General features: G+C 35.6%; 1 protein-coding gene across 3 annotated transcripts in view; it reads left to right on the plus strand.

Moving 5' to 3' along the window:
• Nucleotides 1-494: 494 nt before the first annotated feature.
• The window catches only part of ASPM (abnormal spindle microtubule assembly), a 70,153-nt gene continuing 46,168 nt past the window's right edge, over nt 495-24,479 (plus strand). For 2 of the 3 annotated variants that reach the window (XM_021929062.2, XM_021929064.2), the window contains exons 1-13: nt 495-1,639; nt 3,594-3,737; nt 3,884-5,339; nt 7,758-7,862; nt 12,368-12,514; nt 14,007-14,252; nt 15,250-15,317; nt 17,245-17,386; nt 17,980-18,110; nt 18,631-18,806; nt 22,179-22,324; nt 22,415-22,500; nt 23,017-23,238. In XM_021929062.2, the coding sequence (XP_021784754.2) occupies nt 1,343-1,639; nt 3,594-3,737; nt 3,884-5,339; nt 7,758-7,862; nt 12,368-12,514; nt 14,007-14,252; nt 15,250-15,317; nt 17,245-17,386; nt 17,980-18,110; nt 18,631-18,806; nt 22,179-22,324; nt 22,415-22,500; nt 23,017-23,238 (3,366 nt within the window). In that variant the 5' untranslated portion in view covers nt 495-1,342. The remainder of the gene's footprint in view (nt 1,640-3,593; nt 3,738-3,883; nt 5,340-7,757; nt 7,863-12,367; nt 12,515-14,006; nt 14,253-15,249; nt 15,318-17,244; nt 17,387-17,979; nt 18,111-18,630; nt 18,807-22,178; nt 22,325-22,414; nt 22,501-23,016; nt 23,239-24,479) is intronic. The other variant, XM_009190955.4, reaches the window with a different exon arrangement.

The following is a 24,479-nucleotide window of genomic DNA, read 5'->3' on the forward strand; positions in this document are numbered from 1 at the left end:
TTCTGCCACTTCCTACTTAGGCTGCATGACCTATATTCCTCCCCTGTAAGGTACAAATAATGGTACCTATGCCCTAAGAGATACCTTAGGTTTAAGGTGAAGATTGAGATAAATAGGTAAAGGATTTTTAAAAATCCCAAGCATAGGGTGGGGCGCCGCTCAGGCCTGTAATCCCAGCACTTTGGGAAGCGGCGGGCGGATTACTTGAGGCCGGGAGTTCGAGACCAGCCTGGCCAACATGGCGAACTCCCCTCTCTACCAAAAACACAGAAATTAGCCAGTCGTGGTGAGGCACGCCTGTAATTCCAGCTACTTGGGAGGCCGAGGCAGGAGAGTCGCTTGAACCAGGGAGGCGGAGGTTGCAGTGAACCAAGATCACGTTAATGCACCCCAGCCTGGGAGACAGACCGAGATTCCATCTCAAAATAAATAAATAATTTTAAAAATCCCTAATACGTAAGATATAATTATTATTAGATCCCTACAACTAAAATAAAAACGAATAAGTTATTTGTGAAGGGCATTGCCAGTCAAAACGATCATTTATGAATTACTGGGAATGTCGGGTTTCATTTGTTTACCTGGTTTTGCTCCCAGCGTCCCGAGGTAATTAACAGCATATAAATGTACTGAGTCCCTACTATGTTCTGTCACTAAAATAAGCATGTTCACACAAACTAATTATCTTTACATCTCTACCCTTCAGCCCTGGAAACCGCGACAGTAAAGTTAATTAATATAATTCTGGGCGGGGTATGCATATGAGAGGAGTGACGTAAACCACTTTTTCCCTACTTAGAAGTTTTATCTGTGATTGTTCCTGGAAACGGCAATGATTACTACACGTACTGTGGAAATGCTGTGACTCCCTTCCCTTCAGCACAACCAAAATCTAAAGGCGAATTTCAATTCTAAGCCCCGGGTTTCAGAGGGTGGCCAGGATTCCGCTACTGTTCTCACCTTCTCCGCAGACAGCGATTGGCGGCCAGATGAAATCATTCAAATGAAGCGCCGCCGTCTCATTGGCCAGGGGATGTTGCCCTCCGATTGGCCCCGTGATGAGGTGGGCGGTGCCCGGAGGGCCTCATTGGTGGAGGCGGGAAGTTTAAACAGAGTCAAAACGCCATACTTGTTTGGCTCCTCTTTTGAACTTGCGAGTTTGTTGGGCTTGTTTTCTGTTTTTTAGGGTGTAGGTTAGTGGAACAGAAAAAGGGCCGAATTCACTCCCACGACCTTTACAGCCGCCCCTGAGGGGAAACGGTCAGCGTAAGTCCCGGATCCCCTCTCCGGAGCAGCCTCGTAGGAGCGGGGCAAGGAGATCCAGGGGAGTCTCGAAGCTGCCATGGCGAACCGGCGAGTGGGGCGAGGCTGCTGGGAGGTGAGCCCGACCGAGCGGAGGCCGCCCGCGGGGCTGCGGGGCCCCGCGACCAAGGAGGAGGCGTCTTCCCCGCCGGTCCTGTCTCTCAGCCACTTCTGCAGGTCTCCTTTCCTCTGCTTCGGGGACGTTCTCCTGGGAGACTCACGGACGCTGCCTCTGGCCCTAGACAACCCTAACGAGGAGGTGGCAGAAGTGAAGATCTCCCACTTCCCGGCCGCGGACCTGGGCTTCAGCGTGTCGCAGCGCTGTTTCGTGTTGCAGGTAGGTCTTAGGAGGAGCGTGCCCCAGGCCGGTGCTCTGCTTCTCCGCTATCTTTCCTGCCACCCTCCTTAGGAGGGTTGACGCTTGGAAAAGAAATCAGAAAAGACCCTTAGATAATAATGTCAGTTCCCTTTCACTTAATAACTGTGGGTGGGCCCTTGATGCATACACATGCGTGTGAGTATATATATCAATATTTTATATATATATATTCTCTAAATGAAGGCTAGGATAGACGCTAACTTGGGCGGTGACAGCACATCAACGCGCGCGCACTTAGCATCTTTAGGAGCAAGTTGCATAGACTTCTCTGTTAAATTGACAAGCGTTTTTACTAGACTTAAGGCGTTGCGAAATGCTCTTGCAGTTCTAAATTATAGACAATGCGCTTTTTTAACACTATTTTTTAAGATTGACAGGACTACCTTGGTTGGTTAAAGCAGCTTTTTTAGAATTACTTTCTATCAGCCATCTTAATATGCATTTTAGTTTCCATTTCTACCCTTAGAGTCGAGGTAACTGGTTTTTTTTTTTTCCGGTGAAATAATGAGCCTTTGTTTTGACTAAATGCCTACAATAAAACCAAAAAAAACCTATTCAGAGTTGTTTTCAGTATGTATGTGTACTATGTTTGCACACTTTAGTATTTTAATCCTCTTTTTCTTTGCTGTAAGTGTAATTTTAATGCCGCATTAAATTTAATTTTATAAATGTTGTTTCAAGAACTCCTGTAGCTTTCTTTTACTTCGTTGCATTTGCAAGAGTAATGCTCCAATCCCCTTCACCAAAGACGGGAGAATTTGTGTTTTTATTTTGACTGCTGTGACCTTTCCATTGAGTAGAACCTCCAAAAGTGTGAAAACCGTTAGCCGAGGAGATCTGAACTAGTAGGCTAATAACCACTTCATTAGGCAGAAACAAGAGATTCTAATTCGAGATCCCTTAACTTGTGTGTCACCAATGGTTCCTCTATCTACACTTCAGAACCTGCCCACCCCGCTCCTCTGTTTCATGAATCACTGCCTGCTTTCCTGTCTTTGGAAAGACAGATTTCTTTTCTATCCACATCATACCTCAACTTACTCTTCTTTGTTATAATGTGGAGCTAAATTTTGTTGGTATTTTTAGAATAAACTATTTTATAGAGTAAAAATGCACCATTCTTATTTTTTAAAATCAGTTGTTTATGATGTTATATTATTTCTCCTTTAAAACAAAAACTTGTCTGTTTCTCCTGAAAAACAAAATTTGTTTTGTCATGTCAGCATTTAAATTTGGCAGATTCTATCTACCTGCCAGGGTGTAGGGTGTAGATGTTAAAGTTCTAACTCTGGCATTAGGTTGCCTGGGTTCTGATAGGTACCTGTGTGACTTTGGCAGACTTTTCATCTTTAAAATGTGCGTAATCATAATACCTGCTTCCTAGGGATGTTAGCATTAAATGAGTTTCATAGGATACCTGCACTTATGCCTGGAACAATAATAACTGTTTAAGAAATCTCAGTTTGATGATGTGGACCTTAGAGGAATTTGTGGGGAAAAAGGAATTTAGTTGATTATCTTTATATATTTCGTTTTAAATAAAGTCTTAATAATGCAGGATCATTTTGTTTGAAATAGAAGTACACTACACATCTAAAAATTAGAAATGTACAATTAAATCTTTTGAAACCACTCAAACAAAATGATTTAGAGACTTTCTGTTCTATTGCTTTAATACAGTTAAAATTTTATAATTTATTTTGTTGTGAACTGTGTTATTTTTAGTGGCTTTTTTCCTTATAATTAAGTGAGCAGATAGGGTAGGAAAAATATATTTGATTTATTAAATGTTTACTGTATAGAGTGTTGGTTAACAATTATTAAGCCCTACTATATTGTAAGTTGTATGTAAGGCATTTTGGTTATTATGTAATTACTATTGTAATTATATAATGTATTGTTTTGATTATAGCCTAAAGAGAAAATTGTTATTTCTGTTAACTGGACACCATTCAAAGAAGGCCGAGTAAGAGAGATTATGACGTTTCTTGTAAATGATGTTCTGAAACACCAAGCTATATTACTAGGAAACGCAGAAAAGCAGAAAAAGAAAAAGGTAATGTTTTAACCATTCTATGATTAAGAAAATGTTTAATAATAAGTAAAACTTATTTTGATAACAGGCTTGAAGTAATATTGCTTATTTAAAGGTAATATTCAATAGCTACAAACTTAATTGGTATATTTTCCTTATTTTTGCAGAGGAGTCTTTGGGATACCATTAAAAAGAAGAAAATTTCAGCCTCTACAAGTCACAACAGAAGGGTTTCAAATATTCAAAATGTTAATAAAACATTTAGTGTTTCCCAAAAAGTTGACAGAGTTAGGAGCCCACTACAAGCTTGTGAAAACTTGGCTATGAATGAAGGCGGTCCCCCAACAGAAAACAATTCTTTAACACTTGAAGAAAATAAAATACCCATATCACCTATTAGCCCTGCTTTCAATGAATGCCATGGTGCAACTTGCTTGCCGCTTTCTGTACGTCGATCTACTACCTACTCATCTCTTCATGCATCAGAAAATAGGGAACTATTAAATGTAGATAGTGTAGAGAAAGCTGTAACTGAAACTTCCTTTAATTCCATAAATGTTAATGATCAAAGTGGAGAGAATAGTAAACTTATTCTTACCCCCAACTATTCTTCAACTTTGAACATTACACAAAGCCAAATAAATTTTCTAAGTCCAGATTCTTTTGTAAATAATAGTCATGGAGCTAATAATGAACTAGAATTAGTAACATGTCTTTCATCAGATATGTTTATGACAGATAATTCGAAGCCTGTGCATTTACAATCAACAACTGCACATGAAATTTATCAGAAAATTTTAAGTCCAGATTCTTTCATAAAAGATAATTATGGACTAAATCAGGATCTAGAATCAGAGTCAGTTAATCCTATTTTATCCCCAAATCAATTTTTAAAAGATAACATGGCATATATGTGTACATCTCAGCAAACATGTAAAGTACCATTATCAAATGAAAATTCTCAAGTCCCACAATCTCCTCAAGACTGGAGCAAAAGTGAAGTTTCGCCATGTATTCCTGAATGTCAGGGTTCAAAATCTCCCAAAGGTATTTTTGAAGAACTAGTAGAAATGAAGTCAAATTACTATAGTTTTATAAAACAAAATAATCCTAAATTTTCTGCAGTTCAGGATATTTCTAGTCATAGCCACGATAAACAACCTAAGAGACGCCCAATACTTTCTGCCACTGTTACTAAAAGGAAGCCCACCTGTACCAGAGAAAACCAAACTGAGATTAATAAACCAAAAGCAAAAAGATGTCTCAACAGTGCAGTGGGTGAACATGAAAAAGTAATAAATAATCAAAAGGAAAAAGAAGACTTTCATTCTTATCTTCCAGTCATAGATCCAGTATTAAGTAAATCTAAGAGTTATAAAAACCAAATAATGCCCTCTTTGACAACAGCTTCAGTTGCTCGGAAAAGAAAGAGTGATGGAAGCATGGAAGATGCAAACGTGAGAGTTGCAGTTACAGAACACACAGAAGAGCAAGAAATCAAAAGAATCCATTTTTCTCCCTCAGAGCCTAAAACATCAGCTGTTAAGAAAACAAAAAATGTGATAACACCCATCTCAAAATGTATTAGCAACAGAGAGAAATTAAACCTGAAGAAGAAAACTGGTGAGTCTTATTTATAAAATCTGAAGTATACCTGTAAAGGGCATACTTCCTTTTGGTTTAGTAAATCTGCTATTGATAAGCTTGTATTAACTTATACTTTTTACTTATTTGCTAGGTACATTTCCTTAGCAAATGTGAATACAGCTTATGTGACATCTTGTATCTGCCTGATAACTATTTTTCTTTGCTGTTTCTTGTAGATGCATTCTGATCAGATAAATTCTTTGATAATAAGGAACATACCTATTTTAATCTCCTACAAGAAGTACAATAAAAGATGAATTGAATTAATGGATAAGTGAATAAATGAACAAATAAGCCACTGAAGGGTCGACACTCACACCTACTGTTTGTTTGAGGCAGCCACCTGGTGGAGCCTCTTGTCTAGAATTAGAATTGTACATATTGGGTATCTGATTTATGAGCCTATGTGAGAGGCAAGTAAGTCACCACGAGTGGCTCTTTCTACCTCTGACAAATTTAAAGGAACAGAGAAGGCAATTTTTCTAGATATATTTATTTGACTAATAAGGTACCTACTATGTGATGTGCATTATTCTAGGCACTGTATACACAGGGAGGAAAGGTATAATTTCTGTTCTCAAGTTGTGTTCACTCCTGTGATTATGCTATGCTAAGGGAATTATGGAAGCACAAAAGCAGAGGGTTTGTGTGTAAATTGCAAGGAAGTGTGAGATGGTTCCAAGAAAGACTTCCTAAAGAAGAAAGTGGTTCCAGGGAGAGGGACTAATTTCTGTAAGGTTTCAGATTGAGGAATTTCTCCTTAGAAATTTACTTTTTAAATGTTCCAATTTAGTCATGTGCCTTAGTTTCACAATTGATATAAGTTTGAGATTCCTTTAAAACAAGGGTAAGCAAACTGTTCCTCTATTGGTCCAGATAGTAAACATTTTAGGCTTTGCAGGCCACATAGATCTGCATTGCAATTACTCAACTCTGCTCCCCTTGTGGGAAAACAACCGTAGACAATGTGCAAATCAAGGAGTATGGCTGTGTTTCAGTAAATTTGTATTCATAAACACTGAAATTTGAGTTTTATGTAAGTTTTCTGTTTCATGAAATGTTATTCTTTTGATTTTTTTTTAAATTCTTTACAAATGTAAAAGCTGTATTTAGCTCGTGGAACATATAAAAATAGTCAGGAGGATTTTGCATGGGGGATAGATGTAGTTTGCTGACCCCTGCTCTTATCTCTTTGCTTATATTTAGTAGCAGTATATGCTATTGTGAAACCTGTTTTTGAAAGTGAACTGCTATTCCAATAGGTTATTTGCTACTGTGATTTGTATTGCATTTTCTTTGGTAGCCACCTGGCATTATATCAACCATCTTGTTTTTACATATTTGAGAATCAGCCTGTTATTCTCTATCACTTTTCTAATAAGTTAGTATTAAGGGTTGTTGCTTCCACTATTAAAATACTCTCCTCTGATTTGTCTCCATTGACTCTTTTAATTTGTCTCACCATATCCACCTTGGGTCGTTGTAATAACTGCTTTGTAATTTTCTGTTTCTAATCTTAACCCTGTTCATTCCATTGTCCATACTGTTTTCTTAAATGTAAATGAGGGTTTTTACTTCTTTGATTAAAATTCTTCACTGGCACAGTAGGTGCTTCAAAGTGATTAAGTGGAGATTCTGTAACTATACTGCCTTTGTTCAAATCTTGGCTACTTACTAGCTTATGTGACCTTAGACCATGTGACTTATTTGCTGAAAGCCTCAGTATCCTAATTATATACGTTGTAGTAATAATAGTACACTTCTCATAAATTTGTTCTCATAATTGTGTGAGAAAAAGATTATGATAGTGCCTGGCACAAAGTATTTAACAATTAGCTGCCACTATTATTTTGAACATTGTTGAACTCCTCCCTACCTCTTCTAACCTCTTGTATGTCATTTCCTACGTGTACTCTTTGCTTCATCCTTATTGCAGTTCTGGCAACAGGCCACATTCCTCATGCCTAATTTTAATTTCATAAGTTAACTCAAGTAGATTCCCATCTGGGAAGGCTCTTCTACCATTTTTAAACTTTTTTTTTTTTTTTTTACCAGACTGAGTACTACTTCAGGACTGGGACCATATTTTTCAATTCTGCATATTCTCAGCACCTTGCAAAGAGTCTGGAATATACAGACACAATAAGTTGTGGTTGAATCTAGACTTTAGCCTCTATAAACACAAAATAAATTGTGGTTTATGGTCTGTAACTTCTGGATGTTGGTTTGATAAACCACCGAATTCATAGCATTAGTGCCTGGAGTACAGTGGTTATTAAGTATTTGCTAAATGAATATGATTGTGAAGACCCCAAACTTTAACTTTCAAATCACTGACCTATTTAGGGAATTTATATTTTAATGCTCCTAATTTTGTTTTCTAATTTATTTTAGATTTATTAATATTTAAAACTCCAATTTCTAAAACAAGCAAAAGGACAAAACCCATTATCGCTGTGGCGCAGTCCAATTTGACCTTCATAAAACCTTTAAAAACAGGCAAGTATTTATTGTACTTAAACTCTCTGAAAACATGACCTTGAATGAAGCATTAATTGCATTTCACATGGAAATACATTGATTTTTGTTGTTGAATAAAAGCCTGGAAGAATTATTAAAGTGTGTATTAAAATGACAGGATATTCTATCAACTTTCTGTTTGATAAAAGAAATAAAGACCAAATGTTCAATAGATCAGTAGGGTCACTACAGTAATCTATTGGATATTTCAAAATAGCTAGAAGAGAATAACTGATGTTTCTAGCATAAAGAAAAGACAGATATTTGGACTGTGGGTGCCCGCCACCACTCCTGGCTAATTTTTTGTATTTTTGGTGGAGACGGGGTTTCACCGTGCTGGCCGGGATGGTCGCGATCTCCTGACCTCGTGATTCGCCCACCTCGGCCTCCCAGGCGAGAGCCATCGCGCCCTGTCAAAAACATGGGTTGTTATCCGATGCCGTGGTAGGGAGTATGTATGAAGTGAAAGTTGGAAAAGGGATGGTCAGAGACCGTCACTACCCTTGGGGAGTTTTCCAAGTGGAAAATGAAAATCACTGTGACTTCGTTAAGTTCCTAGATACGCTTCTTTGTACCAATATGGAGAAATCTAAAAGAAAAAACCCACACTCAGCACTATGAATGTTATAGGTATCAAAAACTGCAGAAAATGGGCTTTACCGATGTGGGCCCAGACAACCAGCCACTTAGTTTTCAAGACATCTTTGAAGCCAAAAGACAAGACTTCAATGATCAGTGTCAGAGGGAAGAAGAAGAGTTGAAACAGATTTATGCAGTGAGTCAAGGAGAAAGAAGCAACATTTAAAGAAGCTGAAAAAGAACTGCACGACAAGGTCGAGCATCTTAAAACGGTTCAACAGGAGGAGATAAGGAAGCTCGAAGAAGAGAAAAAACAACTGGAATGAGAAATAATAGATTTTTATACAATGAAGGCTGCTTCTGAAGCACTGTAGACTCAGCTGAGCACCAATACAAAGAAAGAAAAACATCGTAAGAGAAGAGTTTCTCTTAATTTTCTGTTTGAGAGTCCTATCATTCTACATCTCAACTTCCTGTGAGATTTTATTTGTAGCATTTAACTCTGAAGTTCTCATTTTAAAAATTGGCTTGCTTATTGTACATTTTCCCCAACTAAAGTGTGAACTCCTAGCGGGGTGTGGTGGCTCATGCTTGTAATCCCAGCACTTCGGAAGGCAGAGGCGGGTAGACCACCTGAGGTCAGGAATTCAAGACCAGCCTGACCAGGATGATGAGGCCTTGTCCCTGCTAGGAATACAAGAGTTGGCTGGGCGTAGTGGCCGATGCCTGTGGTCCCAGCTGCTTGGGAGGCTGAGGCGGGAAAGTCACTTGGGCCCCAGAGGTGGAGGTTGCAGTAAGCGGGGGTCTCACCATTGCACTCCAGCCTGGGTGACAAGGGAGGGACTCCATCTCAAGAAATAAAGAAAAAGGTGTGAACTCCCTGAAGACAGGTCCTGTGTCCATCTTTTCAGATTCTGTATCCTGGCACTTAGGACGTAGACTAACACGAAGATGATATTCGATCAACATTTGCCAAAATGAAAAAACAAACATGTAGCATCATGTAAAAGGAGCTGGTTAGGCGGAGAAATTTCTTTACCATAGTCCTGCTTGTGGATCCAGTAGTGATTTTTACATTTTTTATCTAAATAGAAGCGGAGGCTTTGTTGGGGACTCAAAGGCATAAAATATTATGTTACACAAATCTATTTAATAGGCCTATTTTCCTTTTTAAATTCTACTAATAATTTCTTGATAGTTTTTATTATGATAAAAGATTGGATTTTGATTAGAACTCCCATGCTTTTGTGTCACACTTAAAACGTGTTAGAATAAAGAATTCAAAAGCTAAAGAAAATCCGAGTACAATGAGGAGCCATGAGTTGCATTTGAACGATAATATTATGTCTTACAGATTTGGGGTATACACTAAAGTTATCAAAGTTGTAGAATATAAGGCCGGGTGTGGTGGCTCGCGCCTGTGGTCCCAGCACTTTGGGAGACCGAGGTGGGCGGATCACTTGCGGTCAGGAGTTTGGGACCAGCCCGCCGGCATGGTGAAACCCCTTCTCTACTGATAATGCAGAAGTTGGCCGGGCGTGGTGACATGCACCTGTAGTCCATGCTACTCAAAAGGCTGGGTTGGGAGAGTTGCTTGTACCCAGGAGGCAGAGGTTGCAGTGAGCAGAGATTGTGCCACTGCACTCTAGCATGAGTGACAGAGCGCTATGAGTCACCACACCTGGTATAAGCCACCATGCCTAGCCCACAACGACTTTAATACATGTTGTTATATCATCTTACAGATTTTATAATTTGGGGGAAGAAAAATTTTACTAAATGATCTTTTAATGGAAACTCTACAAGAACCAGAATCTTTGTTCACTTATGTATCCATTCCTAGGCCTGGAACAATGTCTGACACATACCTGCAATTATTCGTTGAATAAATGGACCCAGCAGCATAAATTAAAAACATAGATTATTGACTTTCAAAAGATAATTAATGTAACTTACTTACTGCTTCTGAACATGTTTGTGAGTTATATTGCTGAGGGACCTTTATCTTCTCATTCTTTCATCTTAATCCAATGTTACTAAAATTGAAATCACCAATATTATTACATATCTAAAACTAATAACTACCTTATAAAAATTATCACTCTGCGGCATTTGAGAATAGACTTTTTAGGTAATAATGGTATGATCCATAGGGTTTTTTTAGGTCACAGAAGGATTCATACTAACAGAACATTTTATTTTCTATTTTCCCAGAGCTATAAAACATGATATTATATGATACTGTAAGGCATATTTTTACTCTCTTCATAATTTTTTTCTAAAACAAATTAGTGTTTGATTCCTATATAACTTTTAATTTTATAAGTAAATATTTGTCTCTTTCATCTCCAGTTTTATGTGAAATAGAGTTTTCAGATTTATATAGCATAGAAAGTTTTAATAAGTCAGAGTTACTGATTTTTGCCAGCTGTTTTCTCAATTATTTACTTGTTTTATCTTTAGTTGATTTTTTTTGTAGTGACAAGTTTTGTTTCTATTCTCATTTCCTTTTGTGTATATTCTATGTGTATTTTGTTTTTGTTTACTATGAAAATTACATATAACATCCTAGAGTTATAACATTCTAATTTGAATTTATTTCAACTTAACTTCAATGACATATCAAAATTCTACTGCTATATAGCTCTACTCTTTTTAGGTTATTGATGCAACAAATTATATCTTTATTCATTGTACACCACCTAACAAATTTATAATTGCATTTAATGCATTTACCTTTTAAATCCTATAGAAAATAAAAAGCGGAGTTACAAACCAAAATTACAATAATACTATTTTTCGTTTGTTTAAGTATTTACCTTTACCAGAGAGCTTTATATGTTCATATAGCTTGCTTACTTATATAGTTACTGACTAGAGCTCATTTATTTCAACCTGAAGGACTTTAACACTTCTTGTATGGCAAATTTAGAGATAAATGGATTTTTTCAGCTTTAAAAAAAAAGTCTGGAAATGTCTTAATTTCTTCCTAATTTTTTAAGGACAAGTTTTCTAGCTATCGATTTCTCAATTGACAGGTTTCTTCATTATTTTAAACATATAATCCACTGCCTACTGGCCTTCAAGTTTTCTGCTGAGAAATCAGCTGCTAATGTTATCCAGAGCCCTTGTCTGTGAGAGTTGCTCTTCTCTCTGAGCTTTCAAGATTCTCACATTGTCTTTTTGTTGTTGTTTTTTGGGACAGAGTCCTGCTCTGTCACCCGGGCTGAGTGCAGTGGTGTGATCTCAGCTCACTGAGACCTCCGTCTCTTGGGTTTGGGTGATTCTCCCGTCTCGGCCTTCCAGGTAGCTGGGGCTACAGGGATGTGCCACCATGCCCAGCTAGTTTATTTGTGTTTTTGGTAGAGATAGGGTTTTGCCATGTTGCCCAGGCTGGTCACAAACTCCTGGCCTCAAGCAGTCTGCCCAGGACTACCATTTACCCAGTCATCTCATTACTTGGTAAAGACCCAAAGGAAAATAAAGCATTCTACCAAAAAGGCAACAACAACAACAAAAAAGACAGATATTTAACGTGATGGATATCCCAAGTACACTGACCTGATTTGTATAAATTCTATCAATATATTATCACATGTACCTCAAAAATATGTACATCTATTATGCATCAATTATAAAAAAGGTATTCTATCAGACTTTAATGCAGTTGACTTGTGGTGGTTTAGTATTTTTAAATAACCAGGAAATATTCCTTTACCTTTCCCCATTTTGCTCTGATTACATTTCATACCCAAAATGCTTTCAGCTCTTTCCTTCAAGTAGTAGAAAAGCAAATATTGTTCAGTGTTTTAATGATGATATTGCTAGTAAAAGTGGCTTTTGCTATATATCGTACAATAAGTTAAAGGAAATTTTCTTATGTAGTAACCTAATTGTATTCTTAGATATTCCCAGACACCCGATGCCATTTGCTGCAAAAAACATGTTTTATGATGAGCGCTGGAAGGAAAAGCAGGAACAGGGCTTCACTTGGTGGTTAAATTTTATATTAACCCCTGATGACTTCACTGTAAAAACAAATATTTCTGAAGGTAAATGTTATATTAATGTTTAAATTTAATAATACTTTTAACAGATAAAATTTTTAACATACTTTGCCATTCTTTAATTATACATAGTTATTATAATTAATGGCATAATTCCCTGTTCATTAGCCTAAATGCTTGTATAGGTAAGAATTTTTACTTACATAAATTTATATATGTAGATTTTCTTTACCAAAAGTACTGAAATATACTTTTTGTTCTCTATTCTCTCTCATCAGTCAATGCAATCAGTCCTGTGTGGCCTGCCCACGTTGGGTATATTGTCCCACTGTTAAATACCTTAGTTTAAGAAGTATGTTGGAAAGCTATAGGATTATGAGGAAACTATAAACACCAATTCATAGGAGGAATTTTTAAACATTTCAGTGTTTGTTCTGGAAAAGAGAAAACTTGGGAAAGGGACCAGGTAGAGATGTGCCTGTCAAACATTTGAAGTGTTCTCTTGTGAAAGAGAAGGAAACTTAACTTTTGTGCAGCTCCTGCATAGAAGTTATAGGGATCAATTTTAGTTCAAAATAAGGAAAAATTCTTATAAATGTTTAAATTGTTGAACCATCATATCAGCTAACTTTTAAAGTGATGATTTTCCTATTGTTCTGGTGTTCAGACAGATACTGATTTATTTTTGTCAGAGAAGCACGTGTATAGGATTTTTTTTTTCTTTTTTTGCTTTTGCAGACAAGGTCTCACTCCCTTACTCAGTCTGGAGTGCATTGATGTGATCACAGCTCACTGCGGACTTTGCTTCCCAGGCTCAAGCAATCTTGCTCCCTCAATCTCCTGAGTAGTTGTGACTACAGGTGCACGCCACCATGCCTGGCTAGTTTTTTATTTTTAAATAGAAGAGTTCTTGCTATGTTGCCAGAGTTGGTCTTGAACTCCTGAGCTCGAGTAATTCACCTTCCTTGGCCTCCCAAAGGGCTGGGATTACAGGTGTGAGCAATTGTACCTGGCTGGATTTTTACATTAAAAGGGTCTTTGGATTAGATGCTCTCTAAGCAGTGATCTTAGAGATCACTTAAAAAAAAAAAAAAAAAAAACAACTTTTTTCCAAAAGGAAGCAAAGCCCCATTTTTAGTTCTTTTCTTAAAAGAAAATGTGTTTTATAAAAGATTAAATTACATTACAAAATTCAATTGATTTTTTAAAATTATATTCCTTAGAAACTTGACTTTTATCTATTTATAAAAAGGACAGGAACAGATAAACCAGTTAGGAGGTTAATTCAGTAGTCTGGATTAGAGATAATCATGTTTGAATCTGTGATAGTAGAGGCGGTGAGAAGTGGCTAGACTTGGAATACATTTTGCAGGTAGAGCTAACAGGTTGCAATAATAGACTGGCCTAAGGAGTAAGCTTGGAGAGGGTGAGGAATAGATTCTGTTTTTATCATCTGAAATTGCATTTTATTGCTGGATTTAAGAATATATAGAGATATTGTTTAACCAGAAACATTCTTTCTTTTGTTTTCACCCAGTAAATGCTGCTACTCTTCTTTTGGGAGTAGAGAATCAACATAAAATAAGTGTTCCTAGAGCACCGACAAAAGAGGAAATGTCTCTCAGAGCTTATACTGCTCGGTGTAGGTTAAACAGACTACGTCGTGCAGCATGTCGTTTGTTTACTTCTGAAAAAATGGTTAAAGCTATTAAAAAGCTTGAAATTGAAATTGAAGCTAGGCGGTTAATTGTTCGAAAAGATAGACACCTATGGAAAGATGTGGGTAAGAAACTTGCAGAAATCTTGACATTAATTCTTTAAAAACATTCAAGAGGTTTTGTGTTTTTTTCCCCCCGGCTTTATTGACATATAATTGACAAGTGAAAATGGCATATATTTAAGGTATACAACATGATGTTGATATATGTATATATTATTAAGTGATTATAACAATCAAGCCAATTAATATATCTACTCACAGTTACCTTCTTGTGTGTATGTGTGGTGAAAACATTTAAGAAGTACTCTCAGCAAATTTCAAGTATACAAGTCACTGTTATTAACTATAGTCATCATAGTATACATTAGATCTCCAGAATTTATTCATCCTGCGTAACTTAAACTTTACACCTCTTTGACAGCATCACCCCAGTCCCTCTACCCCATTCTCTGGCAACCGCCATTCTCTGTGCTTCTATGAGTTCAACTTTTTTAGATTTCACATGTAAATGAGATCATACAGTATTTGTTTTTCTATGCTTAGGCTATTTCACTTTGCATAATATCCTCCAGATTGATCCATGTTATCACAAGTGACAGGATTTCTTTCATTTTTAAGGCTGAATAGTACTTCATTATATATAAATATATATATTTATCATATATATTTATGTTTACATATACATACACACACATACACATACCCCACGTTTTCTTTATCCACTTATTCACTGATGGACACTTAGATTGATTCCATATCTTGGATATTGTGGATAATGCTGCAATGAACATAAGAATGCAGGTTATTTCTTCCAGATACTGATGTCCCCAAGAGATTTTGTATTTCAAAGCCAGGTATACATGCTTTAGCTTTGCTGCCAAAAATCCAACATACTTGAATATGATCACGTATATTTAAGACTAGAAGTGTATTTTATTTAAATTAACTTATTTCATATAAGCAATTATTTTTTTTCCCACTGATATACTCTCCATGAAGTTTTATTTTTTATCTGTTTGATTATCGATTTGAACTTATTTGCTTTTGACATGCATTTCAGGAGAACGTCAGAAAGTCCTGAATTGGCTGTTGTCCTACAATCCTTTGTGGCTTCGAATTGGTCTAGAGGTAAGCATACATTTCAGGTTTCTAAAACAATATTTTTTTATGACACCCTTTTTGTAAAATAGACTCATTTTATTAAAATGTGGTTTTACTTATAAAAGTTTAAAGTCATTAGGTTAGCTTGATTCATCTTTTAGTATAAAATGTAAGACCCATTAATAAATGCTTGTTAGGTAAATAGACTATGCCATTATATATTTTTACACTGTATTGTAATACAGCGTTTTACTGTATAGTCTCTTTAAACATAACTTGGTGTTGGATGTAATGACAACTATAGTAAACTCGTTTTTGAAAATTTACAAATGCAAAGACAAGGCTGCTGTGAATACATTTTCTAATTTAAATTTCTTAAAACTCAGTGAGCTATGTATTATTATTTCCACTTCACTAATGAAGCAGAAACTTAGGTGTTAAAGTGACTTGCCCTATGCCAATTAATTGGTCAGGAATTGAACCTATACCAATCTGATGAAATAGTACTCATAAAAATGTCATCAGGATTTGCATTCTTTACATAGTACTTGGCTTTGTAATATCTAGAATGTTGAAACCAACTGAATTAGAAAGATACTTTTAATAATTGGCTGTTTAAAGACATTTTTATTAATAATATCTTTTGTGCATCTGTATTCTTTAGTCTTTTGTTAGTATGCTTTCACATTTTTTCTAGGTTTCTTACCTTCTTAATGTAGGGTCTCCCATTACTATTTCAATTTATTTCAGGTTTTGGAATAGAAGAGTCTTTGGGACCGAACAGGATCTTTGTAATAATCTGACTTCTATATACCAATAAATTGAGGTCCAGAGGGAATAAATAATAAGCTTACTGTGGTTACACAGTATTATGGTGTCATTGCTGGGATTTCTTATTTCAATTCCAGTGTCCTTTCCCTTTAAATAGTTGGCAAGTTACATATCAATTAGCTCTACTTCACATGTGAAAGAATTCTGGAACCTCAATTGAAATAGAGCCCCCCATATTTGGGACATAGCTTTTCTGTGGCAAAAATAAAATCAAGAACTTTGTATGGAACCTTGCAATGCTTTTTAAAACCTCTTTGATGTAATTTGTATCATCTCTACCCACATTCCATTAGCCAAAGCACATTATCTAGCTAAACAACAAACTAGTTAGGAATGTATTAACCTCCTGCAAGTCACAGCAAGTTTATGGCAGGTGGTGGAGATGTATAATCTTTTTACAGGTACCTTATTACTACACCCTAGGATTCTTTAAATAAATGGACATGACCTTTGAGGATTTTAAGAGAATTTCAAAGGCCAAAAAAAGTAAATAAAGATAAATTCCTCTGTTTTGTTAGATAATAATTAATACTTTTCCATGCTTTAATCTTTATATTTTGTCAATGTAGGGTTGCAGAATTTGATTTTTTTTAGTTTTTTCTAATTGATTTAAAAATTATTAATAATAAGCATGCTAATGTTAAACTAATTTTATATTTAAATCATTGATTATAAATAGGCCTGTACTTTCCAGATTATCTTGGATGATTTGCAGATGTTTTCTACCTTGATAACTATTATAAAAATTTGAGTATTTAGGTTTCTGTTATAACTTCATGATGTACTTAGTGGGGCAGTTATAAATAAATGTGAACAACATGCCTATATTTGATAGTTCTTTAACTTAAATGAAAAAATTAAAATCGGAATGTTGCTTGTCAGATGATTAAGACTTATCTTAGCCCTGAGCTTTGTCTTTTTGCATTACGAAGTACACCATTATACACTAAGAAATACATAAATCATGTATGCATAGTTTAAAGAAGTTATTTAGCAAATAACCATGTCATTTAGAAAGTAGAACATTGCCGGTTCCTTAGGTTATGGTCTGCCATTCCTCAGTCCCATCCCTTTGTTTCTTAGAGATAGCATAATTCTGACTTCGGCTTTAATTTATTTTCAGACAATTTATGGAGAACTCATATCTTTAGAAGATAACAGTGATGTCACAGGGTTGGCTATGTTTATTCTGAATCGCTTACTTTGGAATCCCGATATAGCAGCTGAGTATAGACACCCCACTGTTCCTCATCTGTATAGAGATGGTAAATATCTCTGCCTCTCCTACATTCTCTCCATACTATATATAAATGGTTTATTGTCATTCTTTCTGTTTCTGTTTACATTTTCCTTTCTCAAAGAAACCAATCTAAATAAGTCTGTTTCTAGTACTCTCCCTTCATCTACCCTCTTTCCCCATCAATTCCTCCATCACTATTTATAATTCTATTTGTTGTCTCTACCCATCCTCTTCCCCCAGTAGGTTATAAGTCCTATGAAGGTCATGTTTGTTGTAGTTTGGTGCTATATATCTAACACATGATGGTGCCTGCATGTAGTAGGTGTTCATTAAATATTTGTTGAGTAAGACCAACTAAATCTCTTGATGCCTCTGTGCCTGTTTCCTCATCTGTGAATTGAAAATATTAAGTGGTGCATACCTGTCCCATAGAGTTATTGGGAGGATTAAATGAATTTATACACATAAAGCACTAAAAAAGGCACATAGTGTTTTAGTTGTGCTTGCTACCCCCCACTTTTTGTTTTACTAACACATTATTATTATGATCATCATATTTTAAGATGAAATCTACTTTGCATAGATGAACTTGCTATGCTTTTTTGTACTTTCTTTAAGGTCATGAAGGAGCTTTGTCCAAGTTTACATTGAAAAAGTTACTGTTGTTGATCTGTTTTCTTGATTATGCTAAAATTTCCAAACTCATTGATCATGATCCTTGTCTCTTCTGTAAAGATGCCGAATTCAAGGTATGCTTTTCATTTTATGCTTTATATTTTATATTTCCCATTTACGACTTTTGCTTGCTTTTATGGTGTATTTTCTCTTTAGAAAAAAATTAGTTTTCCAAAGAATAATACTCAGGGGAGTAAAATAGGAATGCCTGTCTAGTGAGTCCCATCAGTAATTCTAACCATCCCTGATTTTTATTGGTTTACCTTTCACCAGCACATCATCATTACTCTTAATTTTGACTTGAAAAGGGATTAAACTATGCTTCTGAAGATTTAATTTCTGAGAAAATTTCTTTCCTAATTTTGATGTAGTATATTATCACATTAATGCTAGTTTTTATAGTATATTATTATGAGCAACTTTTAGAAAGATCTTAAGTTGGAAATATATGAAATTTGCATTATTAATGTATAATATGAAACCATTTTTATACCATTTTATTTTTATATGTACAGAATGATTTGGAGGATTTGTTTTTATTATAAGCAAAATTATCATATTGGAATATAATATCTGGAACTTACTTCTTTATAGGCTAGTAAAGAAATCCTTTTGGCTTTTTCACGAGATTTCCTAAGTGGTGAAGGTGACCTTTCCCGTCACCTTGGCTTATTGGGATTACCTGTTAACCATGTTCAGACACCATTTGATGAATTTGATTTTGCCATTACAAATCTTGCTGTAGACTTGCAGTGTGGAGTGCGCCTTGTGTAAGTATAAGAAATAGAATTATTTTGCTTAAAGGAATAGACTAATATTTTCTGGAAAACACTTTGTGTAATTATTCAATGTTGCTCTTTCATTTAGTACAATAAATTTAGTATTAAAAAATGGAGATTTCTTTTTCAGGGAAATGGTATATCAATATTATGTCCAGAAACCTTGTCTCCTAGCCACACTTTTTTTCCTGGTGGCATGTGACTAGGGCTCATGGATAATAATTACTGATGTCTCAGAATAGGAGTTGGGAAGACCTTTAAACTAATTCAAATATCAAACATTGAAATAACACTTTTTTTGTTTTTTCTTGTGACGGAATCTCACTCTGTCACCCAGGCTGGAGGGCAGTGGCGTGGTCTTCGCTCACTGCAAGCTCCACCTCCTGGGTTCACGCCATTCTCCTGCCTCAGCCTCCCGAGTAGCTGGGACTATAGGCGACCGCCACCATGCCCAGCTAATTTTTTGTATTTTTTTTTTAGTAGAGACGGGGTTTCACCGTGTTAGCCAGGGTGGTTTCAATCTCCTGCCCTCGTGATCCACCCACCTCGGCCTCCCAAAGTGCTGGGATTACAGGTGTGAGCCACTGCGCCTGGCCGAAATGACACTTTTTATTGACAGTGGTTTCATGAGTTTTATATCATTTGAGATCACTTTTAGTAGTATGAACCTTGTTTTACATACGAGGAAAAAAAGGTGAAGTGGTAGAATAGATTGCCCAAGTTTCCACAGTGGAATTGGGACATAAACTCATGAAATCCAACTTCAAATTACACAATATTTCCTCAATAACAAACTGGAATGCTCAAAATTGGCTTTGATATGTGTAATGGATAGCCAATTTTGCTTAGAAGGAATGGCTATTAGCTTTTTGCTATAATTGGCCTCTTTAGGGTATCCGGATTGGAGATACTCATTTTATTTCTAAGGAACTCTCCAAAATATGTTACATCCTTATCGAGGAAGCACTTTTGGGGTCAAGGCAAGAGATTTCTTTAAAGCAATGAAAGTATTTTCTCTGTGTGTTTAGGAAGTTCTTATGCCTCAAAACAGCTAGTTAAATGTTAATGTGTGGGAAGCACAGATTTAATGGTCTTTATAAAATATCTCTTCTACAATAAAACTTACCAAACTCTGTAGCTGACCCTGGTACATTTTTGTGAGATTTTAAATTGCTTATATTGTAGCTAAAATTAATTGCAGGCGGTCTTCATGTTAAAATTCATATTGTCTAAAAACTCAACTGAATAGGAAAGTAGCTATTTGGATATACTTTTTAATTTCTTTGTTTTGACTAGAGATAACTTTAGAGTATAAACTAAAAAACCTTATATCCATGTTTCATGGAGACCAATGGAAAGAACCATAAATATTCAGAGAAATAGAACAGAAGAGAAAACTCTGGGACATAAATGTTTTCAGATATTTGAAGAAAGGTCTTATACTAAAAGGTGATTAAATTGTTTATTGCCAAGCCAAATAACTCTGCATGAACAATGAAAGTTTCAGGAAGATGAGTGTGGGTTTGGTATAAAAACTTTCCAATATTCAGACATGTCTTTAGCAAAAAACCAGTTCACAGTGTTGGAAGGTTCAAGCAGAGGTCAGAGGACCACTTGGCCAGAATGGAGGAATTCTTTGACATTTATGAGGACGAGATTCTAGATTTTTATGAATCCTCGGTTTTTGAAAAACAATTTACATGTCCCTTGCCTTCTTTTAGGCTAAATTTCCATGAACATTCTTTTCTTTTTGATCAGTATTCTCACAAGTTAATAGTCTTTACTGCAGCTTTGTCTCACTTTAGCCGTTCCACATGAGCTAAGATCATTTTGCTTAAAATATTTCACATATTTTTTTTTAGTTGGCTAATTTATTTATTTAATAAATTCAAGCCACCACATCAATATTCTGGCCAATAGGAATTGTTTTTACACTTTTTCCACTTTCTACGAGGAACAAGGATTGGTTTAATGTTCAGTGCTATTTTTCCACAAAGAAAGCCCCCCTCCTTTTTTTTTTTTTTTTTTTTGAAAGAGTCTTGCTCTGTCACTCAGGCTGGTGTGCAGTGGCACGATTTTGGCTCACTGCAGCCTCTGCCTCCATGTTCAAGCAATTCTCCTGCCTCAGCCCTGCGAATAGCTGGGACTGTAGGCGTGCACAACCATGCCTATTTAATTTTTGTATTTTTAGTGGAGACAGAGTTTCACCATGTTTGCCGGGCTGGTCTTGAACTCCTGACCTTAGGTGATCCACCCGCCTCGGCCCCCCAAAGTGCTGGGAGTAAATTCATGAGCCACTGTGACTGGCCAGAAAGCCCATTTTTATGCTTTTATAGGAGTTACTGAGGATTTAGCACTGTTGGATGTTGATGTTGTTTAGTCGGTTAGGAATTCTAAGTAGTTAAGAGATTGATCTTGAGTAACCAAATTTCTATTTTGTTAAGTGTCAGAAAAATGACTGTTTATAGATCTTTGAAGTCACTTGAGAATGCTTTGGGATGGTTACTCTATTAATGCCATGGGTGATGGGTTGGTCTACAATTGATTGAATGGTTGGCCTAGAATTATCTTAAGTCTCTTTCTAGCCTTTAGAGACTTTGGTTGTGTAAGTAATTCAACCAGCTTTTTGTTGCAGACAGAAATCAGTTGGGGCTTGCTTTTTCTGTCTTTGTTAGGTAGATACTCAAATATTTGTGGGTGGGTGTGTGTGTGTGTGTGTGTGTGTGTGTATACATACACACACACATATAATATATATCTATATATACATATATATACACATATAATATATATACAGATACAATATATGTGTATATATGAAGGAATTGCTGTGGAAACTAGTAAAATGGGATTTTAGTCCTCATCTTAGTTTTGCCATTGCCAGCTCTATGACCATCGGCAATTCATTTAAGCTCTATGGGCCTTAGTTTCTTCATCTAACAATAACTAATTGTGGGCTTTACCATGATAACTAAAATAAGAAAATAAAGCACTTGCTTGACATGTAGAATATAGTACATCCCAATAAATGTGCTTCCTCTCTGCTCTACATCCCTCTCCTCTCTTTCCTTTCCTTTCTTCTTTCTCTTCTCTGTAGAGCCCTATTATTTTGTTCATGTGTGCATTTATCTGTGTATGTCTTATTTTCTTATCATCTGTTCACACACTTCAATCACAAACTTAAAATAAGAACCTACTTGCCAACTATGGGGCAACAGAGTTTTGAGATAGTATTTTGAAGTCTTTCTGGTCATAAAGCCCTGTAACTGTTGGGGTTTATGTGGGAAATAACTATATTTCAATGAATGATTTTTTCATATATGTTTTTATAATAATTTCATCTGAATATTTTATTACTGCCAGGCGAACCATGGAACTTCTCACACAGAACTGGAATCTCTCAAAGAAACTCAGGATTCCGGCAATAAGTCGTCTTCAAAAGATGCACAATGTTGACATTGTTCTTCAAGTTCTTAAATCGCGAGGAATTGAATTAAGTGATGAGCATGGTAAAAACTGAGTAGAGTTAAAACTTATTCTTCTCACTGAATATTGATATGTGCGTACATTGTGCTAATGGACAACCTTTTCTTTTATAGGAAATACAATTCTATCTAAGGATATTGTGGATAGGCACAGAGAAAAAACTCTCAGGTTGCTTTGGAAAATAGCATTTGCTTTTCAGGTATTATACATTTAGTACATCTTGTACTTCTTATCAATTTTTGATTACTGATTTGTAAAAACAATTTGAATCTAATAAAGAATAACAACAACCATCATTTAATAAGGTTTATTTTGCCCCAGTAACTGATAAACGCTATATATATATATATATATTTCAATCTAATCTTCACCACACCTGCAAAGTAGGTGTTATGTCTACCTCTCCGGTGAGGAAACTGAAACTACAGTTTACATCATTGATAAATCTCATGTGGCCCCAAATCCCATGTTCTTAACCACTGAACATGTTATCACTTCAGTGTAGATGGTGTTTGCCTTTGGGGGAAAAAAAAGTGACTGTTTTGTACTAAAATATCCATTTCAGCCACTTTATTTTCTTTGATTTTTTTAACTTTCTGGTTTAAAAAATCTTCTACAGTTTCTCTAAGTAGAAGACAATTACTTTGATTTCTGTGGGTTAAAAATAATATATGGGAAATATGACAGTATTTATCTTTTTTTATGTTTGTTTTAGGTGGATATTTCCCTTAACTTAGATCAATTAAAGGAAGAAATTGCCTTTCTAAAACACACAAAGAGTATAAAGAAAACAATATCTCTACTATCATGCCATTCTGATGCTCTTATTAATAAGAAAAAAGGCAAAAGGGATAGTGGTTCTTTTGAACAATATAGTGAAAACATAAAGTTATTGATGGATTGGGTAAATGCTGTTTGTGCCTTCTATAATAAAAAGGTAAGTTTCTTTGTTTTTGTTTTAACCCAATATATTTTAATAAATTTTGATGAAAGTCACTTAAACTTAATTCATAAAGTCTTTTCTTGACTTTCTTAATTCATCTGTGTAAGCAAACTCTCCCTCAAATGAGTGAATGTATTATCATATACCTTATTTCATCGTATTTCATCTAATCTGTCACCAATTGTATGATATATGATAATTTTATCACTAAGAAAAGAAAAATACGCCCTAGATGGAAGTCTTAGTAGAAGATGCTTGTGTAGAACTGGCACATAAAAGGATCGTATCATTATTATAAAGGTCAATTCAAATAAGCCCACATGCAGAAAGGGACAACTAAGAACTTACCACTAGATAGAAGAAGAAGAACAAAATTTGAGTCTCTCTATAATCATGTGTTAGGTTGACACTGTATTTCTGTATGAAGTATACTTCTTAGTGTAAATATATAAAAAAAAATTCCCCTAAACACATGGATAAACTATCTGGTAACAAACATAAGACAGGAACAGTGATACAGGATATGTGTAACTCAATATGGTAAACCTTGCAATATGGTTATACCAAGAAGTTATTAGTAGAAAAATTGTTAAACATATGGATAATCTTCTATGTTTTAACTGAATACTAGAGAGACAAAGCTGATCATCAATATTAATTCCATATTTGGAATTTGCATACTAGCTAAAATTTCTTTTTAATGCCAAAATTAGTAGTTGCAGTATTTTGTGGTCATTCATTGACGTGTGAATGCCTAGTCACTCGTTGCAAGCTGATGTCAAACAAGGTGGTGCTCTGTCTTTTTGTTTCAGCTCTTATACTGTAAAAAAGCATCTTTTCAGGACCTATTTAGCATTGTGCTTTTTTGCATTTTTGTGCTTTTTGTTGGTGAGTTCCCTGTTTAAAATGGCCTTCAACTGTAGTAATGAAGCCCTGTCTAGTGTTCTTAGGAGAAGACTGTGATGTGCCATATACAGAAAATATATGCGTTAACTAATTTTAATGCAGGCATGAATTATAATGCTGTTGGCCATGAGTTAGTGTTATTGGATCAGAAACACATGTAAAACAAGGTTATGTGTGGATTGGTTGATAAACTTTATAACCAGAGGCTCACAGCACACTAACCTTATATTTCTCCTCTGTGCAATGGTTCAGTATTCACAATTTAGTTTTCACAAATAATGAGAATTCACTCTCATTGCTTGTTGTTGTAGTTTCCTAAGACTACCATA

This window comes from Papio anubis, chromosome 1 (genome assembly GCF_008728515.1).
Source record: "Papio anubis isolate 15944 chromosome 1, Panubis1.0, whole genome shotgun sequence".
Classification (NCBI taxonomy): Eukaryota; Metazoa; Chordata; class Mammalia; order Primates; family Cercopithecidae; genus Papio; species Papio anubis.